This window comes from Festucalex cinctus, chromosome 7 (assembly GCF_051991245.1).
Source record: "Festucalex cinctus isolate MCC-2025b chromosome 7, RoL_Fcin_1.0, whole genome shotgun sequence".
In the NCBI taxonomy this organism is placed as follows: domain Eukaryota; kingdom Metazoa; phylum Chordata; class Actinopteri; order Syngnathiformes; family Syngnathidae; genus Festucalex; species Festucalex cinctus.
In genome coordinates this window covers 16,918,192-16,945,979 of record NC_135417.1, presented here as the reverse complement: position 1 = coordinate 16,945,979, position 27,788 = coordinate 16,918,192, and the positions used below count along the sequence as shown (strand labels likewise).

At 38.5% G+C, this 27,788-nt stretch overlaps 1 protein-coding gene across 9 annotated transcripts in view; it reads left to right on the top strand.

Moving 5' to 3' along the window:
* Positions 1-27,788, top strand: part of adgrb1a (adhesion G protein-coupled receptor B1a) — a 126,604-nt gene that overhangs the window by 73,396 nt on the left and 25,420 nt on the right. For all 9 annotated transcript variants that reach the window (XM_077526412.1, XM_077526416.1, XM_077526415.1 and 6 more), the window contains 10 exons: positions 58-133; positions 3,127-3,229; positions 3,319-3,362; positions 8,287-8,413; positions 17,619-17,722; positions 18,607-18,709; positions 18,822-18,972; positions 19,056-19,125; positions 20,829-20,895; positions 22,358-22,443. In XM_077526412.1, coding sequence (XP_077382538.1) covers positions 58-133; positions 3,127-3,229; positions 3,319-3,362; positions 8,287-8,413; positions 17,619-17,722; positions 18,607-18,709; positions 18,822-18,972; positions 19,056-19,125; positions 20,829-20,895; positions 22,358-22,443 — 931 coding nt within the window. The remainder of the gene's footprint in view (positions 1-57; positions 134-3,126; positions 3,230-3,318; positions 3,363-8,286; positions 8,414-17,618; positions 17,723-18,606; positions 18,710-18,821; positions 18,973-19,055; positions 19,126-20,828; positions 20,896-22,357; positions 22,444-27,788) is intronic.

Below are 27,788 nucleotides of genomic sequence, written 5' to 3'. Positions count from 1 at the left end.
CCCTGACCGATTTTTTTCCTCTCTTTCTCTCTCTCCTGATCTCTCTGTGTCTCTCAGATTCAGATGACTCCTCGACATTTGTAACAGGCATCGTTCTGTACAGAAACTTGGGAAGCATTCTGAATTTGCAGAGGTAAGACCATTGTTTACCAAATGAAAGTCTTGTTTATGGTATAAAGTGTTCTGAATAGATGGGTTGGGTTGGGATGTTCTATTCATGCCAGACTGTAACTGCATGAAGCAAAAATAAATGTTGCAAGCTGCACCGTTTTTCTGAATCTGAACTGAAACATAAAGGAGTCTTTCTTGACCCATTTGTCACCTTTGACGTTTTCATAAACGAACCTGCTTTTGCTTGCTGAACAACAGCAATTAAAACAATAACAAGTGATTTTAAAGGGAAGTCAACCCAAAAACGCCCGCTGAGATGGATACAAATGGGTGGATTTTGCTGCATAACTCATATTCCACAAGCACAATATTTACCAGAATACCGTGTTTTCAATCGTGAGGGCCAATGCAACAAATTATTGTACAGAAAATATTTGGGTTGACTTCCCCTTTGCGGAAGAGGTAATAAAAAGAAATCCATTGAGATTTCAACACTTAACTGCAAATAGAGATCTTAGAGATTTACATTATTGTGTGCCAAATTCTGATGTAATACCAATATGATTTGTCCACACTCATTATTCCAAGTGGCACATCTGATATGACGTCAAAATTCGCTGAACAAATGAAAATGGTTATGTGAGGAGCAGAATTTGGACCCTAAAGCAGAAAAAAAAATGTCAAAGTAAGAGCAGGGCGCATCAGTGAATGGAAGGAAACTCGACATTCTGACATGTCACTGAGCAACTCCAGCTAGGGCAATTTATAATTCTATTGACAGAAAAAAAGGACCAAAGCAACTGACAACATCAATTGCTCGTTAAATGCGATGTTGCATCTCAAGGGGCTTATCACATGACAATAAATTTTTTTTATCATCATCTGCTCCAACCCTTCCCTCCACCTCCAATCAGGAAGTTATCGTCATACTGGCTGCTTCACCAGGAATCCAACATTCCTTCACCTGATCAGTGCAGTTGCTATGGTCTTTGTGACTTTTGCGTAGTCATATAGGCCTTTATTCTGTCATATAGATGTGTGCCTTGCCCTAGTGTGAATCACTGAATGGCACTTTTGTCAGTACGTTGGGGTCCCTTAGCCCAAATTTCTCTCAGCACGTTGAGTGTTTCCTTAACCCTACTCTTCCATTCAAGCTTTCTTTCATGCAAGCTGTGTTCCATGTGTTCTGCATCCAGCCCTGCTCACTGTGGTTAGGGTTAGAGTTCTGCATTCAGCCAGCTCAAGGTTGTTAGACAAGGGTTCTTAAAGGGTTTTCTTTGAGGCCATATGAGTCTAGTCCTGCTCTTTGTTTGTTACCTTGTATATTAAGACTCTCTTTACCCAACTCCCATATCGTGTCTGCGTTTGATTGATTAAAATGAGGGTTACCGTCGCATTACTCCAATGACAGTCATCAGCAATTGGTTTGCTTGTTTAATAATCGACACACCTTTATTGTACCATATTTATATTATTTAATGGTCTGTGGCATGTGCATGCCCTTTATGGTAGCTTGGTGGGTTATATCCGATCTGTCCATATATGCTACAGTCCCATTGGTATCTGTCCAATAAATAATTGGATAGATCCATCAGCCTTTGGTTTAAGTCATTGTGTTTGTGTCTCATATGTTCAACTGGTACTAGTAAAATCATTTCCACTGTTGTTGTAGAACCTATCATGATTTGATTGAAACATAGAATTGGGGGAATTAAACCTTGAATCGCAACAGTCTTCCCATGTTTGTTCGGAGTCTTTGAACTGCTTTCATCTTCCCCAGCTCCTCTTCACACTGCCATTTCATTTCATTCTTATCTTCTTTCATTTTTTGCATTTGATTTGCCCCTCCAGCTAAATGAGATGAGTTTGAGGCAAGAGACTAGATGACATGAAAGATTAAAGTGACTGATTGTGTTTTGGACTGGTGAAAGGGTGATTGTGCTTAAAGCATACACTGATGATGTGAGGAATCAAAAAGGGGAGCAAGTTTTGAACGCATTTGGCTGTCCGCAACCATTCGGCGTCCAACCCCCATTAGCAATTCATTTCCTTGTGATTGTCTCTTACCTCATGATTGATAGATCCTATGAAAAACGTGAATCACAAATAGGGAGAAGGGTGTAAAATTAAATGGCATTAAATGCTATGAAACTACTGGAAAACAACAGAATAGAATAGAAACAAAAGAATAACGAAATTAGATTACCTTACTTTGAAGACAAACTCAGCAGCTAAGTAAGTTTCATGCATATCGAGACCTTAACTGTATCAGCTATATTAAATTATGTCTATGGTTGTTTGAGGTGTTGAACTGCACAATATTATATTTAGTACAGTTCATATTTTGGCTCCCTAATTTAGCAACAGGAGATCAAACCCAGAACTCAAACATTTCATGTAAATGAATTTTACTTAAATAACTGTTTTCCACATTTGAGGTATCCTGCACTTTTAACCTAACCTCATTCACAAAATGATTAATGGAGTTATACTGTATAGTCGTTGAAACAGCTCATTCACAACTGGCAATTCACTCTCTTGCTCAATAATACGTCAAGAGCGCCAGGACTCAAACCCACAACCAGCGCGTTGCGAGATGACCCATTACACCAGCCATACCATGCCGCTCTATGTGCATATGAATCAGTACGGACAAATCAGATCATATTCAAAATGACAAACTTGTAGGTGATACTGATACACTTGAAATGTACAAAAATAGGTGGCAGGGTAATTGTGAATTGTTTCAAAAGTTTACATCAAGGGGAACAAAGCTGTTGGAGGATAGTGTATGGATGACCAGAATTTGGTGAAATGATATGTAGTATCCTTCCTGACAACTATGTATTTTTACGACACTGTGTCATCAATACAACAAATCTAGAATGTCTTGTAAAATCATGCGAGTTGTGCATACGTACTACATGTACAGCCTCATAGGTTCATTTTAGGGGGAGAGTAAATATTGCAACAGTGACACATTTTTTTCTTTTTCTTCTTCTGTTCCTTCTGTAGAAACGGCACAGTACTGAACTCCAAGATTGTATCAGTCACCATTAAACCCACTCCTGCTTCCCTTTCTGCTCCAGTTACAGTTGAATTCTCTCACTTATACAATGTGAGTGACAAATTAATGTGTCAGAGGATCGGGCCAACAGTGAAGTCATTACCATTTTATATCGATTTTACAATTGTTTCATCCAATAGGGCACCACGAACCAGACATGTATATCCTGGGATGAGAATGAGAGGTAAGATTATGTTTGAATATTAATTTGAAATTGCTAACTTAGGCTATACTTTACTGTGTGAAGACTGTAACTAGCTTGTGTGTATTGATTCGGTATAATCTGAATATGTTCATTTCATTTTTGCATTCTGTGGAGGCAGCGCTTCATCGCCAAGCTGCCAAAATTCACTTTATCAATTAATGCTATGGATCCATGTGGACATATTGCCAAACACAAATACACCCACCCCCAAGTCAACAATTTAGTCAAACATTCAATTATGTGCCATTATTAGAAGCAAAGTCTTTTAACTCTGTTAGCTAGTGTACACAAACACTGAATGTGTGCCTAACGTTTGGCTATATATAATAGTGTTGCCGTGTGTTCCAGCGGTTGTACTTGGGCTATTGGATTGGTGGCTGACGGTGGTTCTTTATATGTATATAAATAATTAAATATAATAATATAGAAATTGTTTGGTGTCTGGAAGAAGAGTAGGCCACCACAGGTGTTGTTAACGGAGGTTTCGACTCAGTCCCAAATGGCAGGCGGTTTGGACCCATAGACTCACTGTAACCGCTGATTAGAGGTTGGAGGTGATGTGCAGTCGACTTTTTGGGCAGCCACCGCGGAGCAAAGTATCTAGAGCTTAAGTTATCTGAAACCATTCTCAAAAGAGCTGTAATGATGGGAACATGTCAAGTTTCTGTAAAAAAAAAAATCCAGATTTCAGGGGAACGTTCCTGCAGTGAATGCCTTCAGAGATCATTCCAAATGATCATCACCTGCACTCATTTGATCCAAGCACCTTATTGTCAACTGTCTGCTCGTCACCAACTGCTACTCTGATCTCTGCTCCTCATTTGGCTCATTTACTTTTGAGTTATCAAATGTGTGGATTTCCACAACTTCCGAGGGCTTGTGCTCCCGCCAACATTTTATAGCCGATCAGTGTCTATAATCATAGGGCAGAAAAACATGTCATATTGAGCGTTGTTAAAAACGAGCCAACTCCAGTTGTCGTTACAGGAGCCTCCGGACTAAGACCACTAGATATCAGAATAGCTACTTCCCTACTGTTGTTAGACTCCTGAACATAATTGCACTACTGTAAATAAATATCTGTAAATACTGTAGAGATAGTCACATACAATTATTTAGCTGTTTATCAATATTATATACATATTTATATCCTGCCATAATGTGTATATACTAAATCGATCTTATTTTTAAAATATATAATTTTTTCTTGCTAAAGCACTTCTGGATGGATGCAAACTGCATTTAGTTGTTCTGAACTTGTGACAGTGCAATGACAATAAAGTTGAATTCTATTCAATTCTTAAAAGTGGACCCAAGTTGCAAGCCAAGCAATCAAGCAGAAAGTGATTGCTAATTATTTTTCAGGCCTATTTTCATGTCTGATGATGCCTCATGAGTCTTTTTGTTCATAAATTGTCTTCTTAATAATTGACGCTAATCTTTTGCATCTTCTGAACAATATATTTCTGTCAGTAACATGTTTGAATGTCTTATTTTTCTGTGTGTATAAATGGTATTAGAATTGCTTTCTTGCAAAACTAAAACTGTAATGGTGTATCTGTGTTATTTGTTTATTCAAGTATTACTTGGTGTGATGGATGGATGGATGACCAGTGAAGGGGACAGGGGTTCTGGTGCAGTCAATCAATGCCACATCAAGTCGTCATCTCTCCAACAATTTCATTTAACACATTTTATAACATGATGTTTGAAGTTATTATTATATGAGGGCTTGTTTACCTTAAAAATCCATCCATTCATTTTCTGCAGGGTCTTGGGTATGTGTCGAGCCAGCTGACGATGACGAAAGGCAGGCTTGCTATTGTTGTTATGTCATGATCACATTGATAAATGCTGTAACATGTCCATCTGATCGACTCACAGTCAGCGCTACAGAAGTGAAACTTAAAAAAAAAAAAAAAATTAAAGTTATTATAGGGGTCTTCTCCGGGTACTCCGGTCTCCTCCCACATTCCAAAGACGTGCATGGCAGGCTAATTGGGTGCTCTGAATTGTCCCTAGCTTTGCTTGTGAGTGGTTGTTTGTCTCTGTGTGCCCTGCGATTGGCTGGCAACCGGTTCACAGTGTCCCCCGCCTACTGCCCATAGCCAGCTGGGATAGGCTCCAGCAGCCCCCGCAACCCTAGTGAGGAGCAAGCGGTTCAGGAAATGGATGGATGGATGGAAGTTATTATAGGTCGACAGCAAGTGGCAAAATGGCATCCCCTGAGATGGATAAAAACATTGGATTTTGCTATCTAATTCATATTCTACAAACGCAAAATATTAATTACAACGCCGTGTTTAGACTAGATGGAGCGCATAGACCATTTTAATACAAAGAAATGTTTTGACTTGATTCTAAAATTGAGTGTAAATAGCGTGTCTGTGTCCTGTATTAAACGTTTTGATATGTCCAAGATGCACCTCACATCTCGCCCAGTCAGTTGATAATGAATGAATTCTAGTAGTAAATTAAGTACATCAGAATTACTACTATGTGTGCATGATATTATCTATTTTATCAAACAATGTTGCATTTTAATTAGGGGTGCACATACAAAGTGGTGTGCAGGTGTTCTTGAAAATATTCACGTGATTTGATTGTGTCAGTCCACATTGTTTTGTACCAAGCATATTTCAGCACAGCCACCAGCGTGCAATTAATTTTTCAAAGGGGCCACAAACAGACGAGTGGAAGGCGGTCTCCAAGCGCCCACTTCACAAATCTGTGATCTCCCTATTGCCAACTATATCATCTGCCCATAGAGAACTGCTTGCTGTTCCTTAGAAACATACTTTGCCGGCCTCGACCTGCTCCCGACGCAAACAAATCAGTATCTTTTTTTTTTCTTTTTCCGCCATGTCAAGGACTATCAGTACGTGGCATTCAAAGAAAATGAGAGGAGCCACTTTGGTTGGCAGCGAATCGACTCTGCTGTGTTCACACCCACAATGGTGTGCAAAATGGCCTTTTAAAATGTGCCACCCTGCACCAGCTTGCATGGGCCTGCGAAAATACCAAAACTTAATCTAGCCGACCCCTGCGCAGATTTACACCGTGCCTCGCGCCATACTTGTACAATGTGTCAAACCAGTGCTAGTATTATCAAAATGTTATGTTCCCTGCATGGTGCAGAATTTGCTGTTCATTGAATTTAAACATGTAAACAAGTGCAGCCACCCATCCTGAAAACAGTTTTTTTTTCATCACAACAATTTCCTCACAAAATGAGTCAGACTCATTAACACATTCATTGCCACACCAGCAAAAAAAAATTGCATCATTTGACGTCTTTTTCCGTCAATGGCAGTGAATGAGTTAAACGTGGTAAAAATCAATGAAGCAATTATAAATTGTTGATATAATGTACAGCAGGGGTGTCCAAACTTTTTCCTCTGAGGGCCACAGACAGAAAAATAGAAAGCTGCAAGGGCCACTTTGATTTTTTTTTTAAAAGTTATTAACACATTCATTGCCAGACCAGCAAAAAAAATGCATCATTTGACGTCTTTTTCCGTCAATGGCAGTGAATGAGTTAAATGATTTATGTCTGGCAGATTAGGTTTATTAGGGAGAGAGTAATCAGAAGTCCTCTTTGCAGTTATTCATGAGTTATGTGAAACGTGTAGATCCAAGACCTGCCTCTTCAGACATTAACCAATCACAGTGGTGATACACCCCACTAGAACCGCGCCTGCACTGAAACACATTCACCTGCCATCGGCTTTCTTCTTCTTTAGATATGTCAGTTGACAAAGCAGCTCATTTGTGCATCAAACCCAACAACTGAGCTAAAGTAAAGTGTGGAGCAGAGGTTTGATAGTAAAGAAAAATGTTCAACAACAATAATCATAGAAAGTTCACTGGTTGCATACATGACAAATTTGCACACACAACCTTTAGGGGCAAAATGGTACAATTTAGGTTTACTGCACTGCCTTAGCTTGATTTGGATGACAGGTTTTATCTCGATTCGATAAATACTCCTACACCGGAAATGTTCATAATTTGTCTATTTGGATTATGAACAAAGTTGTAAAATTTATTAGGACACTATATTAGCACAGCAAATTACAACCTCATAGGATGACATTTTGCAGAATTAAGCATCTACTATACCTGATGTATTTCTCTTATTAAATTTGATTTGCTGCAAGATGTGGAAATTCAGATGAAAAAGAAATTCTACTTGATTTTACAACTTCTGATACTGCATAGCGAAGCAAATTGACTTCAAGACAGAATGATTTAACAAATATTTTTGTCTAATTAGAAGATCTGAAACGTAGCCTATGAATTATGTCATAATTGTTTAGCATCTCACCAGAATGTAATGGGAGTATTCTTACCGACCAATCACTCACACTCTAACGTTAATTTTAATTATATTAAACTGTGTACACATTGAGTTGAACTAAATTATACAGTACATGCAAACATCAAATCCACTAGAAGTGAAGATGCTGAAATGAAAACGCAACCTTTGACTTAAGAATAGAGAAATAGATTAAAATACTACTTTAAACAGTAATGAGGGATCTTAAAAATATAATAACCTGTATTTCTTATGTAATTATTTTAATGATGATTGTTTTGCGCGTTTTATAATACATTAGAATAATTCCGTTATTTGTAAAGATGTTATTTTTATGACTAGAAAAAGCGCTTTTTTTTTTTTCTTCCGTAAATAAATGTGTCCACATAGAAACCTACAGCGCGCCGCCCCAGAGCCTCCTCATCACCGCATTCACGTCTCTTGCTGCGCTTAAGATTGCAAATAACGGAGATAAAGTGGATTAAGTAGCGGATGTGCAGCTGTTGGCTTCTGACTGCTTTCTTCGCCTTTTGCCACCTCTGCTTTGACTGCATCGCCTCCTTTTGTGTGTGCGTGTGGATGTAGCTCCTCTCTGCTGGGATCCTGGTCTGCTAGGGGCTGCAAAACCGTGCTCGTCGATGCACTCAGAACCAAATGCCTGTGTGACAGACTGTCCACCTTCGCCATTTTAGCACGACTTCATCCCGAAATGGTAAGTGTGAACCTCCCTTGATTTCGTCAAAAGAACGACTAGCGGAGACTGTGTGGTGTAATGTCCACGCACCGGCCCTTTTTTTTTTTTTTTTTTTTTTAACCCAGGGCGTCATTGTCATTACATTATCAACAGATCCTCCCCCTCTCCCCATCTTTGTCACTATCTCTCTGCCTCGCCAAAGCAATTCTGCGAAAAAAGAAAGAATTAACAAGCTTGCTGACCATAAGTAGCTATTATTTACGTCACAGATTTAAGCATATGGTTGTTTGTCATGGCCACGGGGAAGGGAAGCATAATGTAAGGTTGGCAATATGATATTGACCACTGGTTATATTTTGAAATATTTGAATCTCATGAGGCCACTGTAATTGTTTAGGTCCACATCCGATGTTCGTGTCAGGCTGTTTGGCATATGTTTATCATAAGGTCTCCCTTCTGGGGAATTATAGAAAATAATTCAAGTGCTAAGAGAGTTCATTTAAAAATAAGTCATGGAGCTACAGTACAGCATGCATTAGCACAATTCCTTCACCATGTAGATGCAGTTGGCACAGTGGCTGCAGAAATCAGAATCTGACTCAAACATACCACTATTCTCATTGAGGAAAGCATGCCCAATCTGTGTGGAGAGTGTTCATTTTCTGCTATTAGCTGTCAATTCCTTTAAAAGCATTTTGTGAGGTGGTTACCTTGGTAACATGCTTTCCCTTATAGAGGTAAATAGAAGGCATGGTGCTGTTTAGACCTCAGCCTGTACAACTCAAATGGAAGGCTATGTTAGGCCAAACGAGTAGAGCATTTGTCTATATAGCTGCATGCGTACAGGTAGGCCACCATTTTAAATCACGACTGTGGTCTAAAATTAAGCATGGTGATTTGATTAGTATAAAGGGTTATGTATTTTTTCCCCTGCTGACAATATTTGTATATTACAGATATGAGCTTGAACCATAGAACTTATGCTCGTACATGCAAAAAGAACAATAGCATCATTTTATTATACTTTAAAATACAAGGTAAAGTGGATCTGCCATAAAACATAAGTGTGTAGGATTTTTTTGTAAGCTATCCTCAGTTATTTGCTGAAAGACTCACCTGTTCAATGTTTTCTGCTCAAAATGCCTGAAGATGCTACACAATGGCACCAAATTCATAACATGGAGCTCTCCCAGGCGGCACATGAAATAATTATTGAAGATTGTTTAGAGTTTGCAGTTATGTTAGCAGATTTTGCAAGAGTTCTGTAATTTCCGATTGTCGGCGAGGTCATGAAGGTAACTGAGTGTGATTTGTGATTGAACCAGGAAGTCGAGGGGCGTGTAGAATGGAAGCAAAGCCAGAGGCAGAGTGAAGTCTACTTTGAAGTGATGTGGGGCTGACAGGCATTGGGGAATGCAATACTAGTTTAATGTTTTGTTGTGATTACAGCAGACAGTAATAATTTGTTTGGGTAAAAAAAAAAAGTTGCTAGCTCACCCGTCATCCCGATTCCTTTCTCCAAGCTTAAAGGAGCACAAATGCCGGTCTCAAATGACATGACTTTTTATTTTTATTTATGTATTTATTTTTTTGTCTATCACAACTGTCACTCTGTCAGATTACCGGATAAATTTGCTCTGTCTTGTTTGTTTTATATCATTCTGGACTATGGGTCAGGGCTGCTCAATCCACACTGTGTAGTTTGTGAACAAGTGCTGAGCAATGAATACAGGGAACTATCAGATCTCCAACATCATCTAAAAAAAAAAACGACAACTTTTTTTTTTTTTACTATTATTATTATTATTGGTTTTTTTTAGGGGAAACATTATGAACTGAAACAATCAAATTCCACTGCAGAGTCTGTTTGTGTTTCAATCGTAGCCAAAACCTTTATTGATTAATTGTGGGATTGGGGGTAATACTAGAGACCAGAAAACGACCCACCTCATTGCCGGTAAGCCCGACACAGTCATGGAACGAATACTTACCTTTTTTGCCAAAAATATTTTCTTTCTTTTCCAGCCACCTATTTGTGTGATGAAGTGTGTATTTTTTTTCCAGAAAGCAGGAAATTAAGTTTTGGATCGACTGAGGATTTTTGCTCTAGCTATGCATAATTGCATAACCATCAATGTCACTCTGGCCAGTGGCACAGTTCAGCATTCCCGTATATTGGTAGCGTGACGCGAGCCACTCTGCAGTTTGTTCCATGTGATGAAAACTTTGGATTAGAATAGTGTTATGATTTTTTTTTTCTTTGGCATTTTTAATTTATTTATTCCTTGACTCTGACTTCCTCCAACTTTGTAAAGTAGCTGCTGTGGTCAAGGATGATGGGGAAGGCAACTGCTCTTTTTCCACCTGCTGTTGATGCCTCCTCTGCAATCTATTTTTTAGATATCCATGGGCCCCATGCCAATTATCTACTGTGAATTTCTTACTCGTTTCTAAATGGCCCAGCCAGTCTGTCTGTAACTAGCCTCCTACGGCCCCAGAATAATAAACACCTCTCTCCTTTTTTCACTTGTACTTTCGATCTTCTTTTGTACCCCTCAGTCATTTTTTCCCTCTGATGCCGCATTACATTTCCACTTCCCATCTTTACAGCATACATAACCTATTACTCTCTTGCTGTTATTTCTCATGCCTATTTTGCTCAGCCCAAATTTGCTGCAGGCATTTAGATTTAAAAAAGAAAAGAAAACATGGCACTGTATTTTAAAGGAAGAGCCTCGGTACCTTAGTTTAGGACAACTACAACTGTGTGTGCGTGTGTTGAATGGATATATTGATGTTCAGTCTTTTGGTAGTTTGGAAGAATGTGGTTGGGCAAATATGGCCCAATAGTTTGTTTTTATGCCTCATTTGCAGTGAGTGAACATAATTTTTGCTGTATTTTATATATAATTCAAAACAACATGAAAATAAAAAGGGGAAAAAAGGCAAGCAATTCTCTCACTATTTCAAAAATATGCAGCAGCATATAAATTATAAAATAAAGTTAAATATATATATATATATATATATATATATATTTAGTTATTTCAACAATAAGAGTTTGTTTCTATGGAACACCACAACAAAAGGGAAAACAAAGATACCAGTCTTGTGCTTTAAGTGGCAGCTCAACATGGCTTAATTCAGAAAACTACGACCAATCGTTATCAAAATTCACATGCACATATCTACGTATGCCCACTGTAATCTCTGAAAATATGAAAATGATCAACACAGTATTTTGGGTTTTATAGGCATATACTCTCATACTCTCCATAGGTGTGCACATGTGTTCATGTCCATAAAAACCTAACTATTGAGCTGATCATATTGATATTTTAAGATATGGGCCTAAGTTGGAGATGCGCATGTGAATTTTGGTGGTATTATTGAACGGCTCTTTAGTTCCCATCGTTTACATTGAAGAGCCGTTCAAAAGACTCGATTCGTTCGTAAACGCCACATCACTACCATTCATAAAGGTTTTCTGACCTTCGGCGACATACAGGCACATGGAGCGATTTAGACCTTTTCGAAGAGTTTCTCGTGGAAAAATGCGCACCCTTCTTCATTCTTCTGTTTTTCCTGATGGAGTTTTCTTGTACAGTGCTAGTTTGCACATCGGCAAAGGTGATTTTGGGCACATGCTTAAGATATATACACTGCGATCTATCTTGCTTCTAACACTAAATAAAAGGACCAGAAACTGAGATAACTGGTGATGACGTACTTTCTGTTTTTTTTGTGGAAAACTTTTTTCGCATTTCCAGTAGTCATGTGACCCCGTCAGGCCGCACATGATAACGGATATCAGTTTTGTGTCTGAACTGCCTCCCGAGGGGATAACAAGTGTTTTAAACCACAAAGCGATTTAGCCAAAAGACGCCGCTCCAGACACGCAGTCAATTTATTATCGTTGCATGAGAAATGGCCCTTTGCCCCGGGCAACGAGCGATCGAGCGACATACGGTACACATCGTCGTTCAAATCCATTATATCCGTCCGCAGCATACACCAGTTGTAAGCACGCACAACACCAAATGCGCGATCCTGCCCGATGAGGGGAGTGAAAAAGTACTGTAATCGTAACAACTCTAGGTGTTCCTCTTCTGTAAAAAAAAAAACTCTCTCGCACCTCCCAAAAGAATTACACGAATTACAAAGTCCAATTTCTACTAGAGATGTAGCGTGTCAGCTCTCTGGCTAGTTGGTGTGCACAGTGGAGAAGTTCCAACATGATATACTGTGGCTTGCTTTGGTGCCACTTTTCCTGAGAGGGGATGGACTCTCTTCCACTCTGGATTGGTCCCCATGAGGGGCACCAAGCAGGTGTGGTCATTCTTAAAGCCCTCCCAACTCGGTGCCTGAACGATATGAACCACGGTTAATAGACTTATGTCCTTGTCATGGATTGTCACTTATGTGCACTACATTATTTTTCGATAATTGGATGGATGGATGGATGGAAGAATGGATGGATGGGCAATACTAAAATGCTACTGCATTGAGATTTTGAGGATAGCATGATGTGCATGTAAGCCCAAACATGAGAAAACTAGGGATCAAGGGCAATGTGTCTGTAAAAGCGAGGTAGAAATACAATCCCACTTCACCACCAAGTAAAAATCCTGCGGAGTACAGAAAGGCTAAACGAGACGCCTCTGCTTGTGATGTGCCTCAAAAGTAAACATCAGTGGAACACTCTATATGAAAAGAACAAATAGAAAATAAATAAATAATGTCGCTATATATTGCTGCACTTCTGCAATAACAGGGGGCAGGCTATTGGAGTGTAGAGCGATATATATTTTATTTTTATTTAAACAGATGTGTGACAACCAGACCCACAGCTCCAACTCCTCTGTAGCAGAAATCAAACGGCATCAACACTCGGACAAGCTATGTGCAGTGCTAAGCTTGCTCAGCTATCAAAGGATCCCACTCTAAATAATAATTTAGTTAACAGTATTTCAGCAGCGGCAGCACTGTGGACAAAAGATTAGCACATCCGCCACATAGTTCTGGGGTTGACATTCGGGTTCTGTCCTTCCTGTGTCGAGAGTATACTCAACTGGACTTAGCTAGGTCTCAGAGTGAATAGATCAATGGACGATTAATTTTCCAGATGGACCGACATTCCAACCTCTATTGTGAACATTATTAATTTAATGTCATAAGCAGGGTTGGGGAATCCAGGCCCAGAAAGTAAAAACCCTGCCAGCTTTAGCCACAGGTGTTTCTAATCAACTGGAAGGTAAACGAGCTTGTCTCCACTTGTTGAGTTGAAGCATCTGTGGCGTTTCAGGGTTACTTTCTGGACCTGGATTTCCCAACACTGGTCAGAAGGGTTAAAGGATTTTTAGCTGGTAAATAATACTTGAATTAGTGTGACCAAACATCCTCTTTTGCCCGAACACCCGCTTTTTTTTTTTTTTTTTTTTAAACATCTTTTCCGGGTGTCGGGGTTCATGAAAATGTCCGGTTTTTAGTTGTGTGGTAAATGGCAGACGGAGTGTAAAAGTGTAAAGTCTTACCACGACTGCTCGACCATGGACTACTCCCAAGTCCATTGTGAGGGGTTAGGGTTTTGTGTGTGTGCATGTGTTATTATTGTTATATAACAGTGGTGAGCAAACTCGGATCTCAAGGGCCTGACTCCCGTAAGTTTTGGATGTTTCCAACGCAGCTGATTCCAATTAACAGGATAGTTAGCAGGCTTATGCTGCATTCCAGGATGGTCCGAAGTCGGATATCAGAGTTGTTTTTTCCGACCTGAAAGAGCTCGAGGCGAAACTAAACAACAAAATGGCAGCTAGTGATAAATTGTTTTTTATTTTGGTCCTCAAAATTCATTTTGACCTCCAGCAAACTTAACTTCTCGCAATTTTGCTTCACATATCGTTTTTAGCCTGTTTCATAATCATTCCATACAGTTCAGTAGTTGACCGTATAATTTAATGCAGGGAGATAGCGGCATACTGTCACGTACGTTGTGTTACGTGTAGTTATGTCGAACATTTATGAATGAAGAAAGCTATCTAATTTTATACTCGAGTAAATTGTGTTTTACCATTCACAGTCTGTGTTTCCGAACGGGTCATCATTGTAGAGTGACGTCACTTGTAGTCCGTCGGTGAAGTCGGGGGTCCTTTTTTTTTCGACTTCGGAGGTGGACTGTCCAAGTTCAAGGGAGCGTTCCTGTACACACTTCCTGGTGTGAACTCGGAAAAGTCCGACTTCCGACCATCCTCGAATGCAGCAGTATGCAGAGCTTGCTGATAAGCTGATCATATATCAGCTGTGTTGGAGAAGGGAAAAATCCAAAACCTGCAAGATTCCGGCCCTCTTGGACCGAGTTTGGATTTGTAACGAGCCAAACAGGTCTAACTTTATTTAATACTTCATCAGTTGTTGGATTTTGCTACCATTGTTTCTCCAGCCATGTACATGTTTCCATTTTTAATGTTAATAGTGGCTAGCAAGGCATAGCACAGTTTAGCATACGGTTCAGTGAAGCCCCGCCTACGCGTTTCACCTGCTCCCATAAGAACGTTCTGTGGAACTGGATTCCAAACTCTTGGAAAACACACCTATTCACACTGAGACCTATTTTTCTGCTTTATCTGTAACAACACAAATTGCTACTAAAATGCCATGCTCCTCTACGGCGCCACGTTAATGGAGGAAAAGCAAGCCTTGGTCATCAGCTGAAGCAGCGTAATGGAAGATTCCAATTGAGATGTGACAGGCAAGCTGGACGCAGGGTCGTTACTTCCTCAACATGCAGAGAAACGTCCGGTTCGCTAATTAAAGTGGTAGAAGTTAACAGCTGATCAACTGGTAATGGCTATTTAAAAGATGTATCTGTATTCTTGTGTGAAAAACTAATGTGGAACACCAGTGTCCGACTAAAATGATACTTTCAAGTTATCTTCATGCTAGCGATGTTATTTTCATGCTAGTGAAAAGCTCTATCATGAAAGCACGTCAAAACTCTTTCAACAGACATGTTTCCATTCCACTGCACTCATAATGTTTTTCTCCCCCATTTACTTTTAGAGAAGGAACTCACTGCAGTGCAGATTAATCACAGGGATTTAATTAACTTGGCCCCAACACACACATCAAACTAGCAGACAAGACAGGCTATAAACTCAGCCAATTATCTCTTGCAACAGCTAAGGGTTGATGCCCTGGAATAGGCTGGATAGGGTGTAGGGGTCAAAAATCAGACTACAACATGTTTACTTTCATTCAGACTTCAACATGTTTACTTTTACCACTGATCGCCAAGAGTTGTAATATAAGAGCTGTATAAAATGCACATGATACTCTTTTGAACTTCTGCACACTTTCACAAGACTCAAGGGGATATTTTGGACACACTGAGAGAAATCAAATCCCAGTGAATTCAGATATTAAAATATGTGGTGCATTGGGCTGTTTGAGATTTTGGTGATTAGGATGAAAAAATCAACTCAGTTGTTTTTATTTATGAACAGCGGTTGACAAACAATTTCCAGAAAGAAGACTAGTTGCCATGTGACTTTCATACCATGTAGCTCATTTTACATAAATGCAGCTAAAGTTTATTTAACAAAACACAGTACAAATACAATATTTTGACCTAATAGTCTCAAAAATATATTTAAGGAACATCTTTAGCAGCGTGAACCAAACATGTCCTGTAGTTGCAGGTTAGACTTGCACATTGGTCAGGAGGAGAACATTCCTCTTGCTGTAAGTGTTTTGGTTCAACAATGTTATTGAGATGTCTGCTGTGAGTCACACTCTTGAGTGACTGGGTCACTCATAAGCCCAATTTTCTTCTGTTGAAGCCATTCTGTTGCTGATTCACTTTTGTGCTTTGTGTTTTCATCCTGTTGCATCATCCATCCTCTTTTGAGCTTCAACCGGTGTACAAATCAAAAAGTCGTCAGTTCTCCTGCAAAACGTTTTGATCAAATTGGGAAATGAGTAGAGTATTGCGCAGATGATAGCAGTCCGTCAAGGCCCCGAGGCTGCAAAGCAGTCCCCAATCTTGATGTCCCCTCCACCTTATTTCAGAGCTGGGATGATTTTTTGATGATGGTGTGCTGTGCCCTATTTCCTCCACGCACGGCGTAACATTTTTCTTCCAAACAACTCAACATTGGTTTATATTTCCACAGATTTGTTTGCCAGTAATGCTGTGGAAGTCAAATGTTTTTTCAAACTTTAAAATTGTAGCTTTTTTTTTTTTTTTTTTGATTGCAGTGGCGTTTGAGCCTGAGGTGTTTTCCACAGTGATGTTAGCACGTAGCAGACAAGTGTGTAATTCCGGTATTTCTTTTCACCGCATTGATCATCCTGCCCCCTTTTCAGTCATCTTTGCAGGGTGCCTATTCCCAGGATTGGATGGACAGTGGTGAACTTTATCCATAGGTCACTTGGCCTTACCATGGACTAACGAACATCAAGCCTTTTAGAGATATTTTGTAAATTTTCCAGCTCATGCTGGGCTCACACCTTTTCACGATATTTGCAGACTGACTAAAAACTGAAAGTATTAAACAAGTTTGAGAGTTTCACTGGAGTCTCAATCGTTTAGTGTGAGGTTGTAATCTGTGCGGTTTTAGGTCAGTCCTTTCCTCGCCTTGGCCAGATGACAAAAGCAAAACTGTGGCTGGGTTTTAAGTTTATGGACCTGGATTTGGCCCCTCTGTTTTTATGTTAGGTCAAAGACAAATTCTTATACATTTACGTTTGAGGTAGCTGGAGTCATAGGTAGGGGTGTGCCAAAAAATCGATTCATAAAAGAATTGAGATTCTCATTTATTAATTGAATCGAATTGATATTTAATATTCAAAAATCGCTTTTATTTAAATTAGAAATGAAGAAGAAGGGGAAAGGCAGTTTTAGCCCACATGCTGTTTTTGTTTGAAAAAGGCACTTACAATACAAAATGAATAAATGTTTAAAAAAAAAAAAAATACTTTAATGTCTCTATTTGTCATTTTGTCTTGCAAAGCAGACTGGAGTAGATCATGACAATGTTGTGCATATCTGTAAATTGAAGCAGAAATTATTTGTCAATCAAATAATTTTGAATCGAAAATCGTTTGAAAAAATCGATTCTGAATGGAATTGCTCAATGTGCTGCAATTTTGAAATACTTCAGGTCTCTTTACCATAATGACACAATAAAAACTTATTTTTTGTGTTGTCATTTTTTCCCCCCAGAACATGGATAAGACGCAGCTCCCATCTGTGACACTGATTGTGGGTTGTGGAGTGTCTTCTCTAACATTGTTGCTACTCATCATCATCTATGTGTCGGTCTGGAGGTAAGAAAATACATATTTATATATATATATATATATATATATATATATATATATATATATATATATATTAGGGGTGTTAAAAAATCGATTCGGCAATATATCGCGATATTACATCGCGCAATTCTCGAATCGATTCAATAGGCGGCCGAATCGATTTTTAAACTTCCATTTTTAATGGAAAAATATTCAACAAAATGTCTTACTTCAGGTTAGGGTTCACACCTTAAGCATAGAAGATGTTATTTTAATGGAACATTAAGCCTTAATATTTTATTTCAATGCTGTTGAACATGAAACAGATTACAGCCGGTATAAGACTGAAGTTTCAGATTAATAAATAATACATTTTCATACAAGTCTTAGACTGTACAAGTTTACTGATTAGTATTTTCTAAATTTGAATTAAAAAAAATCACAACAATCGACCTATAAAGTCGTATCGGGATTAATCAGTATCGAATCGAATCGTGACCTGTGAATCGTGATACGAATCGAATCGTCAGATACTCGGCAATTCACACCCCTAATATATATATACTGTATATTAAAAAAAAAAAGGGGGATCTAAACCAAGATGCCAAAACGTCGTAGTTTAAATCACATGACCTTCTTTTTGAACTGTCGTTTATTTGAAACTACAAAGTATTTATCGTAAAAATAATAAGAATAAAATTCAGCCTGGAGTTGACTGGCTATATGCGAGTTGTCCTGAAAAGTCCCTATATGCTCCTCTAGAAGTGTAGTAAGGCTTTCCAGCCATATACATTTTATTCCACATTTTGGATGATTATGTACAGCCAGACACAACATATTCTGTCCTCAGTTATAAATCAGTCAGAACCACAAAGGTTTTATTTTTAATGTTTGTTCACATTTTCCTGCAGATATATTCGGTCTGAACGATCAGTCATTCTTATCAACTTCTGCCTCTCAATCATTTCCTCCAATGCCCTTATTCTCGTTGGACAGACCCAAACAAGAAATAAGGTAAGAACTCGTATGTTTGTTTTGAAGTTTCAATCAAGACGTACAGTATGGTATGATCACAGTGGTGTCTTTATGAAATATTCCCATGTTCCTTTATTTCCTGCTCTTCCAGGTCTTATGCACCCTTATAGCAGCGTTTCTTCACTTTTTTTTCCTGTCATCATTCTGTTGGGTCCTGACGGAGGCATGGCAGTCATACATGGCAGTAACGGGCCGACTAAGGAATCGCATTATACGCAAGCGTTTCCTGTGTCTTGGCTGGGGTCAGTCTTCTTATCCTCTTATCCGCCCATGTTTCACTTTTCATAGTTTTGGCCCATTTTGATATCACGTTTTTCACCCCCAGGTCTCCCTGCCCTAGTTGTTGCAATCTCAGTGGGCTTTACCAAGGCAAAAGGCTATGGAACACCAAGCTAGTAAGAATGCTTTTCTGTTCATGATTATTGTGGACTATGTAAATTTTACCTAGTATGTTTCATTGTTTACACAGGGGAATATTGAATATGATGTCATGTTTGTAGTTCTACCACGTTTCCCATATATATTATACTTCACACAATGTTTTCATGTAACTCATTTCTTTCACTCATTCCCTCTTTTTTTAACCTTGTCATGTATTTCCCACTTTGTACTTCTTTGTGTTTCCATCTCTCCAATGTGTGAATGCTGACATGCCTAACAGATTTATCACTCTGCAACAAAAAAGTTAATTTATAGTGTGCAAAAAAAACAAAAACAAAGAGAAAACATTTATTATTTTGGCCATGTTTTTCCACATTTCTCAAGTGATTCAAACCATTCCATCTTCAAAAGATTCAAAACATTCAACACATTAGAAATGTCTTTGGATATTCCCAAAATTCCCACAATTCCACGGTGTCCACACTAACAAAAACATTTTTACATGGAGACTTTTTAGTCATTCCGACTGAAATTATTGACGATCTCTGGTCACCTGTTTACATGTGACATTATCCATTCCGATCTGCCGTTCACATGTTCCCCCGTTTAATCAGCTCAGCTCCACGACTGCCGCTGGACGTACGGACATCGATCACGTGGTTTATGGAGATGGAGTTAATTTGTCATTTAGCACAGTAGTTTTGATAGTGTTAACACTTTAACTGAAGCAACATCTTGATAAAAACAAGTTTAAAGTACCGTATTTTCCGCACTATAAGGCGCACCTAAAAGCCGTTAATTTTTTCAAAAGCTCACCATGCGCCTTATAATCCAGTGCGCCTTATATATGGATCAATATTGAGCCGCAACAGGTCTCGCTGTCAACACGCTATTGGTGACCCTGCACGATCGGTGACGCGCATGCGCAGAAGATCCCGCCATCTTGGATATCTAGCTAATACTAATACTTTACCTCAGAGAAAATATTAAACAGCTGTTTATTCATTTTGGGAGTGAATGGAGTTGTCAGAATGCTGGTTTGTAATCTATTAATAAAGTTTGACTGACCTATCTGACTTTTTTTGTTGACATTCCCTTTAGCGCAGCACCATCTAATGGATGCATAACGTAACCCCAGCCTCGACTGTAGCGCCTTATATATGGAAAAAGTTTTCAAATATGTCATTCATTGAAGGTGCATCTTATAGTGTGGAAAATAGGGTACATATATACATCCAATATACACATTCCAACCTAAAAATGTTAATCTAATTCTCGACAATGATGGAGGTTCCTATCACATTTCCAAAATTCAAACATTTTACAATAAAATTACCAATTTCTGATTTATTTTAATTTTTTACTCTTGCGTTCCACATTCCTTGACAAATTCCATCTTCAAATTCTCAGCCATCTTGGATACAATAGCATTCTCAAAATTCCCAAGTTTTTACAAATTTTATATATATATATATATATATATATATTACTTTTTATTACATTCCTGGAATTTTGACATTTCACACGTTTTTTTCCCTCCCACATGACTAAACCATGACATCATTCCAATTTCAAGTATCACATTCTATATTTCAACAATACTGTATTGCAGCATTTCACTTCAGCGTCACATCTTCAGTGTTCACACACAATTTCTGCATGGATTGCATTCTGTAGTATTTGGTACTATCCTTGTCTACCTGCTCCTCTCTTGTAGCTGCTGGTTGTCTCTGGAAGGAGGTCTTCTCTATGCATTTGTTGGACCAGCTGCCGCTGTTGTCTTGGTATTCTTTCTTCTCCCTCTGTGCTGTTTACTTCTAACCCCTTTTGCATCAAATTACTTCAAAATTCAAGCCTTTCACTATCTTGTAACTCATCATGTACTGTATGTCAATATTCCAGATTTGCTATTAGTTGGTCAGTATGTTCTGGGGGTTGAACTGAATAGTTGTCGCCTTTACCACGAAACAATCATTGTTAAAGCTTGAAGTCAACTAAATGACTTTCGATGATTTGGCATAAAAAAATAAATAAATAAATAAATAAATAAGGACACTTTGCAGAAAGCAGCTGGTCCGTGCAGCAAACTAGCAGCCAAGCCAAGTTGTGTCAAAACTCAAGACACTTTGGGCTTGTAGGCTGAACACAGAAAAATATTTATTGAACAGACTAAAACCTATTTTTTTTTTTTATGTAATATGAATTGAAACAGACAGGATACACTAATATTCTACAATGACTCAATTTTACTTAACATCGCTTAAAATATATTTGCCATGCATAAACGTAAAATATGCTGCAAAAAAAAATTCTCGGGATGGACCAACGATGTTTAAACATTGTCGGTCCATCCCGAGAACTTTTTTTTTTTAAACGTTGTTTATCAGTGAAATACCCCCCTATTTAATGTTTTGTTAATTTTTATCACAGAGAGCAGTTGCTCATGCGTATCACGTCACACGTGCCACCAAAGATACAGACATGAACGGTGAGCATATGTCTATTTTGGGGAGAGTGAGCGGAAGGCAAACAGTTGCACAATCAGAAAGTTAACATTCGGAAAGATGTCAATGACATCATCGGGCAGCCGACATTAACGCAGCAATCACCTGAACGTCAACTATAAACATCTGAATTTATTCAACCCCTAGTATGCCCTTGCTTAGAAGTCGACTTGTTAACTTTTTTCTGTCTTGATTGTTGCTTTCCCAGAGTTCTATTATTCAATTCTCCATTCAATTTGAATGAAATGAGAAACTTGTCGAGAGCAATGTTCAGCAAACAGTATTGTTGTGAAATAACAAACTATGACAAATTATACCTGATGCATGACAACACAATAGCAAAAGCGCATGCAAAATTACATGTAAATGATTCAGCAGGATGTATTGGCAAAATATCCCATCCTATCAAAAGGTGACATTTTATTTCAACATGATGTTTCACTTTAGTCCTTTTTTTTTTTTTTGGTTTGTTTTGCTTTTTAAACAAGTCTTGTCAGGATGAAATCTAGTACTGTCTTCTCTTAGTGATAACATATATAAAGTTATTATTTATATGTCTCCAGTTTTTTTTAACTCACAAACGTTTTAACAATTAAGATCCTACAGTAAGTATAACCTAATATTGCATTTGCTTATTTATTCGAATTATGTCAATCATCAGTCATGATCAAAATATTTCTGCATGCTGTCAAAAGAGAAAATGTCTTTATATGTATTAATTGTATGCCTCTTGTTTTGGCAGGTTAACATGGTTATTGGGATTCTCGTTTTTAACAAACTGGTGTCCAAAGACGGCATTACTGATATGAAACTAAAGGAGAGGGCGGGGTATGCCTTATACCACACTTTTACACTGTCACCTATAACCAGCCTGGTGGTGTAGCTCACGAAGGGAATGACTGGGCCTGATTCATCAACATGTTCATAAGAATTACATTTGCGCTTAGAAAGGTTCTTCAAATAGTCCAAGTGCGATTTGTGAAGAGTTCTTGAACTTCACTTCACATCATGTTAATGATGATTTTTGGTATTTTGAATCGGATGCTATTATAGAATACAATGTGCTGAACAAATACTAAAACGTGTAAGTATACTGTGTAGTATGAAAATCTGCATTGGTGTCTGCCACATTCTTATTGAAAAGTGCAAATGCGTTCTCAAGAATGTTTGCTGAATGAAGCCCATTTTCTTTGCCTCAAACATTTCAAATTGATTCCAAAATGATCCATAATTGATGGAATGGAAAGATATTAATAAATGTCATTTAAGTAATTTATTATCTAGCATGAGATACCACCAAATTACATATAAGAAAAGAAAGCACAAGACATGAAGAGTTCCATCTGGTTATCGGTACTGCTATAAAGATGGTGATTCTGATTCATCCCAATGCTTTAGAAATATCCAGCTGTTCTTTGTGTTGTTCTGTGATATTAGTATTCATTAATTCCATCTCGTTTTCTTCTTTTTGGTCTTTTCTAGTAAGGGTAAGCAGGGCTTCACAAAAACCATCAAGGAAAAATCCAATATATCACAATTTACAATGTAGGCAATATGTAATTAAATTTTGCACCACCAAATCAATAATGATATAAAAAAAATCAGAAACATAAGGCAAGCGAGAAAAAAAGACAAATAAACAACATACAGTAGTTGTTTTAAAATGTTAAGGGCCCCGATATTTTTAGACATACATTTAGACGTGTCGTATTGGCTGTAAGATCATATTAACACAAACATCATCCACATCTCATACCCAATTATTTGTAATGTGCATACATACATTTCATATGAATATGGCTAAATATGTACCTTAAATGTGCACACAATGATGGGGGGGGGGGGGGGGGGGGGTTTATCCATGTGAGCTAACTGCATTTATTCTCCCCTGGATTTTATGAGTTTAATACCAAGTGGTCAATTATGACTGTCAGTTGACAGTGTACAGTCACAGACATCAAACTCCTTTGGGATGGTAAAACACGTGATTACATTTGAATAATTTCACTTCAAACCAAACAGCATTTCAGGAAGCGTGCACCCTGCTCTCCTTTACACGGCAGTCTATTCTCTCACCATGAGTATTGTTGGTACATTCAAATGCTTTCTTCAATGATTTCTTTGTTAAAATGCATCTGTTTTTGCTGTCTGAATTGTCATTTTTGAGTTTGCACAGAATCCCCTCTCTCTCACTCAGGGCTCGTCAATCAGGAACACATCAGCCACAGAAGCCCCTCCCCACACTATCAATCATTGCGTAATCTATTGGATGCCCATCCTAGCCCTGCCCATTACCACATCTGCTGAATCCTATTGCAAATAGCCAAAGTTCACTTTAATATTGGCGTTCCATAATTCATCTTATCCCGTTAGCTGCCTAGAACAGAACGTGAATTCCTCGATTTCTGGTCATGTCTTTGGTGCTTGTAGAAAAGCTGTGCCTACTGAATTAGCAGTACTAACTAGAGTTGGATAGCATATTCAGCATCTGAAATATAATTGGATAACTTGCAGCCATTTTTATGGTCTATTGGCTGCAGTGCCTTAAGTGTGTACTGTAGAGTATAATTTTAAGTGTAGGTCATCACGTGAGCTTGTGAGATATTTTGTTTGTTGAGTTTGTTTTCTGGTGAGGGGCTCCAGACTAACTTGTTTTCATTTTGAGCACATTGGATCTTAAACTTTAGGGGTGCAAGCAGGACATCCGAGGGCATGCACTGTAAATCGACTTGCAAAGTAAATATTCACATTTCCTCCCACTGTATTACTGATACTGGGTGACGCAAGGGTGGGACAGTACCTGCTGTACCTTCGTTTTTTTTGTTTTGTTTTGTTTTTTTACCATGGTTTGGTACATTTTCCGTGCCTGCTTTGTGAATAAAGATAATTTCTTCTCTCTCTCTCTCTCTCTCTCTCTCTCTCTCTCTCTCTCTCTCTCTCTCTCTCTCTCTCTCTCTCTCTCTCTCTCTCTCTCTCTCTCTCTCTCTCTCTCTCTCTCGTTATTTAAACACGACTCCTTCAAATTGTAAACTGCCGGTTATTCCTTGACTGTGCATGTGACAATACAGTAAGTATATAAGAATGACGTGTAGAAATGTCAACAAAAAACACTATGAATAACAGTTGGATTAAACAATTAATGGTTGTTACGGGTTCGAAGCGCCATGAAGTGGCCAAACCACACATCTTGGACACCGGAAAAGTTTGCAAACCTGCACACTTGTGCATTGGGTTCAAATGTTGAACAGAAGTTTGTCAGCAACAAAAAATATTTAATGCTAAGAAGATAAAATGTACAAATTTACTAATTGTACATGTGTGAGTAGATTTAAATTGTACTCGCACTACCTCAAATTAGGGGGCAAAATGGAACCAGCCTGGAGCCCTGTCGTTTCTTATAGTACATTACGTGGTTCATTGCAGTTTGCATGAAGCAATCGGATTAATTAGGATTTGCGCACAGTCTGCTGGATCCATATCTTTAGGGATTATTTGACTATGTCAAAGCAAGAAATTAATTTTGAGTGATATATTTTTGAGTTGTGACCTCTCCAGCTCCATTCTCATCTTCCATCTTTGAGGGACTATTCCCCTGTTTAGGGTATTAAAACACTATTGAATCAAGATTCATGAAGTAGCTGCTGCCATAGTATTGGTCTGAGTGTTGGTGTTTAGCTCAAGCCATGGGTCTGGGGTTGTATTTAGAAGTGAATGGTCCATTTCCGCATCCTCTCCAGCTGTGTGTGTCCATATTGACTAAGCTTGCGTTACTTTTTATGTGCCTGTTTTTGCCCACATTCTTATGCAGGTCAGTGACTTGCATCCCATTATTTTGGCAGACGGCAATCCAAACCCCTTGGCCACTGTTGGCCATTTATATATTATTCATATCAGTCCTTTCTATACCAGGTGAATTCAACTGATCACTATATCAAAGAAGGTAATCCCAAAAATGATATTAATTGTATCCTACCGATGAGATTTGCCACAGTGCTGGACTCCGAAATTCTGTAATGTTGGTCAACATTGCAGATTGTTACTTGCTTTGCACACCATGTTTATATGACAGTTGAATGCAAAATATATCAACATTTAAACTATTGAGTGAAAGAATTGGGTGTGTGGCCAACTCGCAATTGGCCCTTAAAGGCCACGGTGCATAGGGTCTGCATTTTGCATTTTACTGTCCATTTAATATTTGAGATAATACATTGAGTTACTGCTTTCACTGGTCCTATTACCAGTGATATCTTTAGTGGGTGCTGCGATCAAACGGCCATGAAGAATCCATCAGAGCCATCTACTCCAAAAGCCACATTTAGGCTGTTTTGCCAAGATAATTAGTGGTATGGTGACTCAAATCAGTGTCATACGCTGTTGGTGGGAGGGTTGCATAAAATCTTCTAAGATTGCGATCTATCACCAATATCCCATATAAATTGCGCAGATTGCGCCCCTTTTTGGCAACAGGTGAAATAGTGCTGGAGAGCACCATATTTAAAAAAAAGAGCATTTTGTGTTTGCTATGGTAGCAGATGTTGATTTTCCATCAGAGTTCGTTCAAGGTTGCAAATGGTTGCAAAGATGTTCGCCAGAATTTTGAAAATGATTACATTTCCTTGCGACAATAAAAACTGTTTGTGACAGGGCCTGCAGTCCTTCACAGGGTTCTTCGCACGTCTATTGGAGATAAGATGAGGGTCAAGTCACTGCGTGGTGTTGTGAGTCTGGTGTAGGTTTGTTTTTGGGCTCATTCAAAGCGGGCAAAGAACTGGTTGACGGCATCTAGCAGAGAGCTGTCTTTTGGGCATTGGAGGTGAAATGACCCTGGATATTCTGAGCATAGCAGTATTTACTTTGCCCCTGATACTCAGCTTTCAAACGTCATCAAAACATTTTGAGTTGAAGCGCAAGACGGATGAAGCATATTCCTCCATCTCTACCTCTTATAGAGTAGCTGCTTCCCTGAATATTTCAGTTTATGCACTGAAAACAGTCTTGAAACACAGAGGTACCATCACTGGGCCACACCTTGACCCTCCAAAAAATGAATGAAAGAATAACTAAATAAATCCTGGACATAGCATAAGACTTCCAATTTCACCAGCGTACGTCCAACCATGAGCTCAATAAACCATTTCAATCTGGTTTCAGAACCCACCGCAATACTGATATTTACTTATTTTTAATTATCCTTATATATTTTTTAACTCTGAAAATAATAGTCCCTACTAATGTACAGTATCTGCACTCTAGACCAAAGCAATGCCAAGTTAGATGATGCATTTGGAATTGAATCACTGTGCTCAGCTTTAGCTTGGTAATCTCCCTCTGCTTTGTTGCTACTGTCATTTTACTGCAGGTCTGTGCAGAATGCATACACAACTGAAGTGAACCAAATCAAAATAGAATTCGTTTGCAAGGGGCTCAAAATGTTTTGGCCCACCAGTGTTTTGATGATAATTGACTGAAGAAAACAAACTGATCCGTAACACTAGTAGGTGTGTGTACACCCGATGGGGCACGCATGCATTTGGGGTGTTGTGCATTTGTGCCGAATGGAAATACATTTTCAAGTTGATTCACCTTTCACGATCTGTTAATTAAGGTCCAAATTGAAAACATGTTTAATTAAGTTAATTTATTCAGCAACCAATTAAGTACACAGGAACATTTCAATTAGGCAGATTCTCCCTTAGAGACAGGCTTCATTGCTATCTGCACCCCAACAACAAATTAATTTGACCTCAGGAGATTAGACAACACTGAAAGTATTCAACTTGGGGAAAGGTTGAATTTTTTGTTGTCGTGGTTTCATTTTGACTCAATCAAATACATTGACTGTAGTGTCAGCCATTTAATACAAATCTTTTGACCAGTAAGTAATTTTTCAAAATGCTTTCCACCACTACCCCCACCTACCTTTTACCGATTCACTTTATTATCCGTTTTTTTTTTTTTTTTTTTTTTTTTTTGTTTGTTTGTTTTTAAATGTATGTACGTGAGTTTTGGTTCCTTTTTGATATTACTGCCTAGGGCGTACATTTAAAAGGTGTATTGCCCTTTCGTTTGAAATTTAATTTCTTCCATGATGTGGTATTTAATTAGGGCATCCACAGGGTACAAATTTGAATTCCCTCCGTTTCTTGGTTATAATTGTTCATCAGGATACT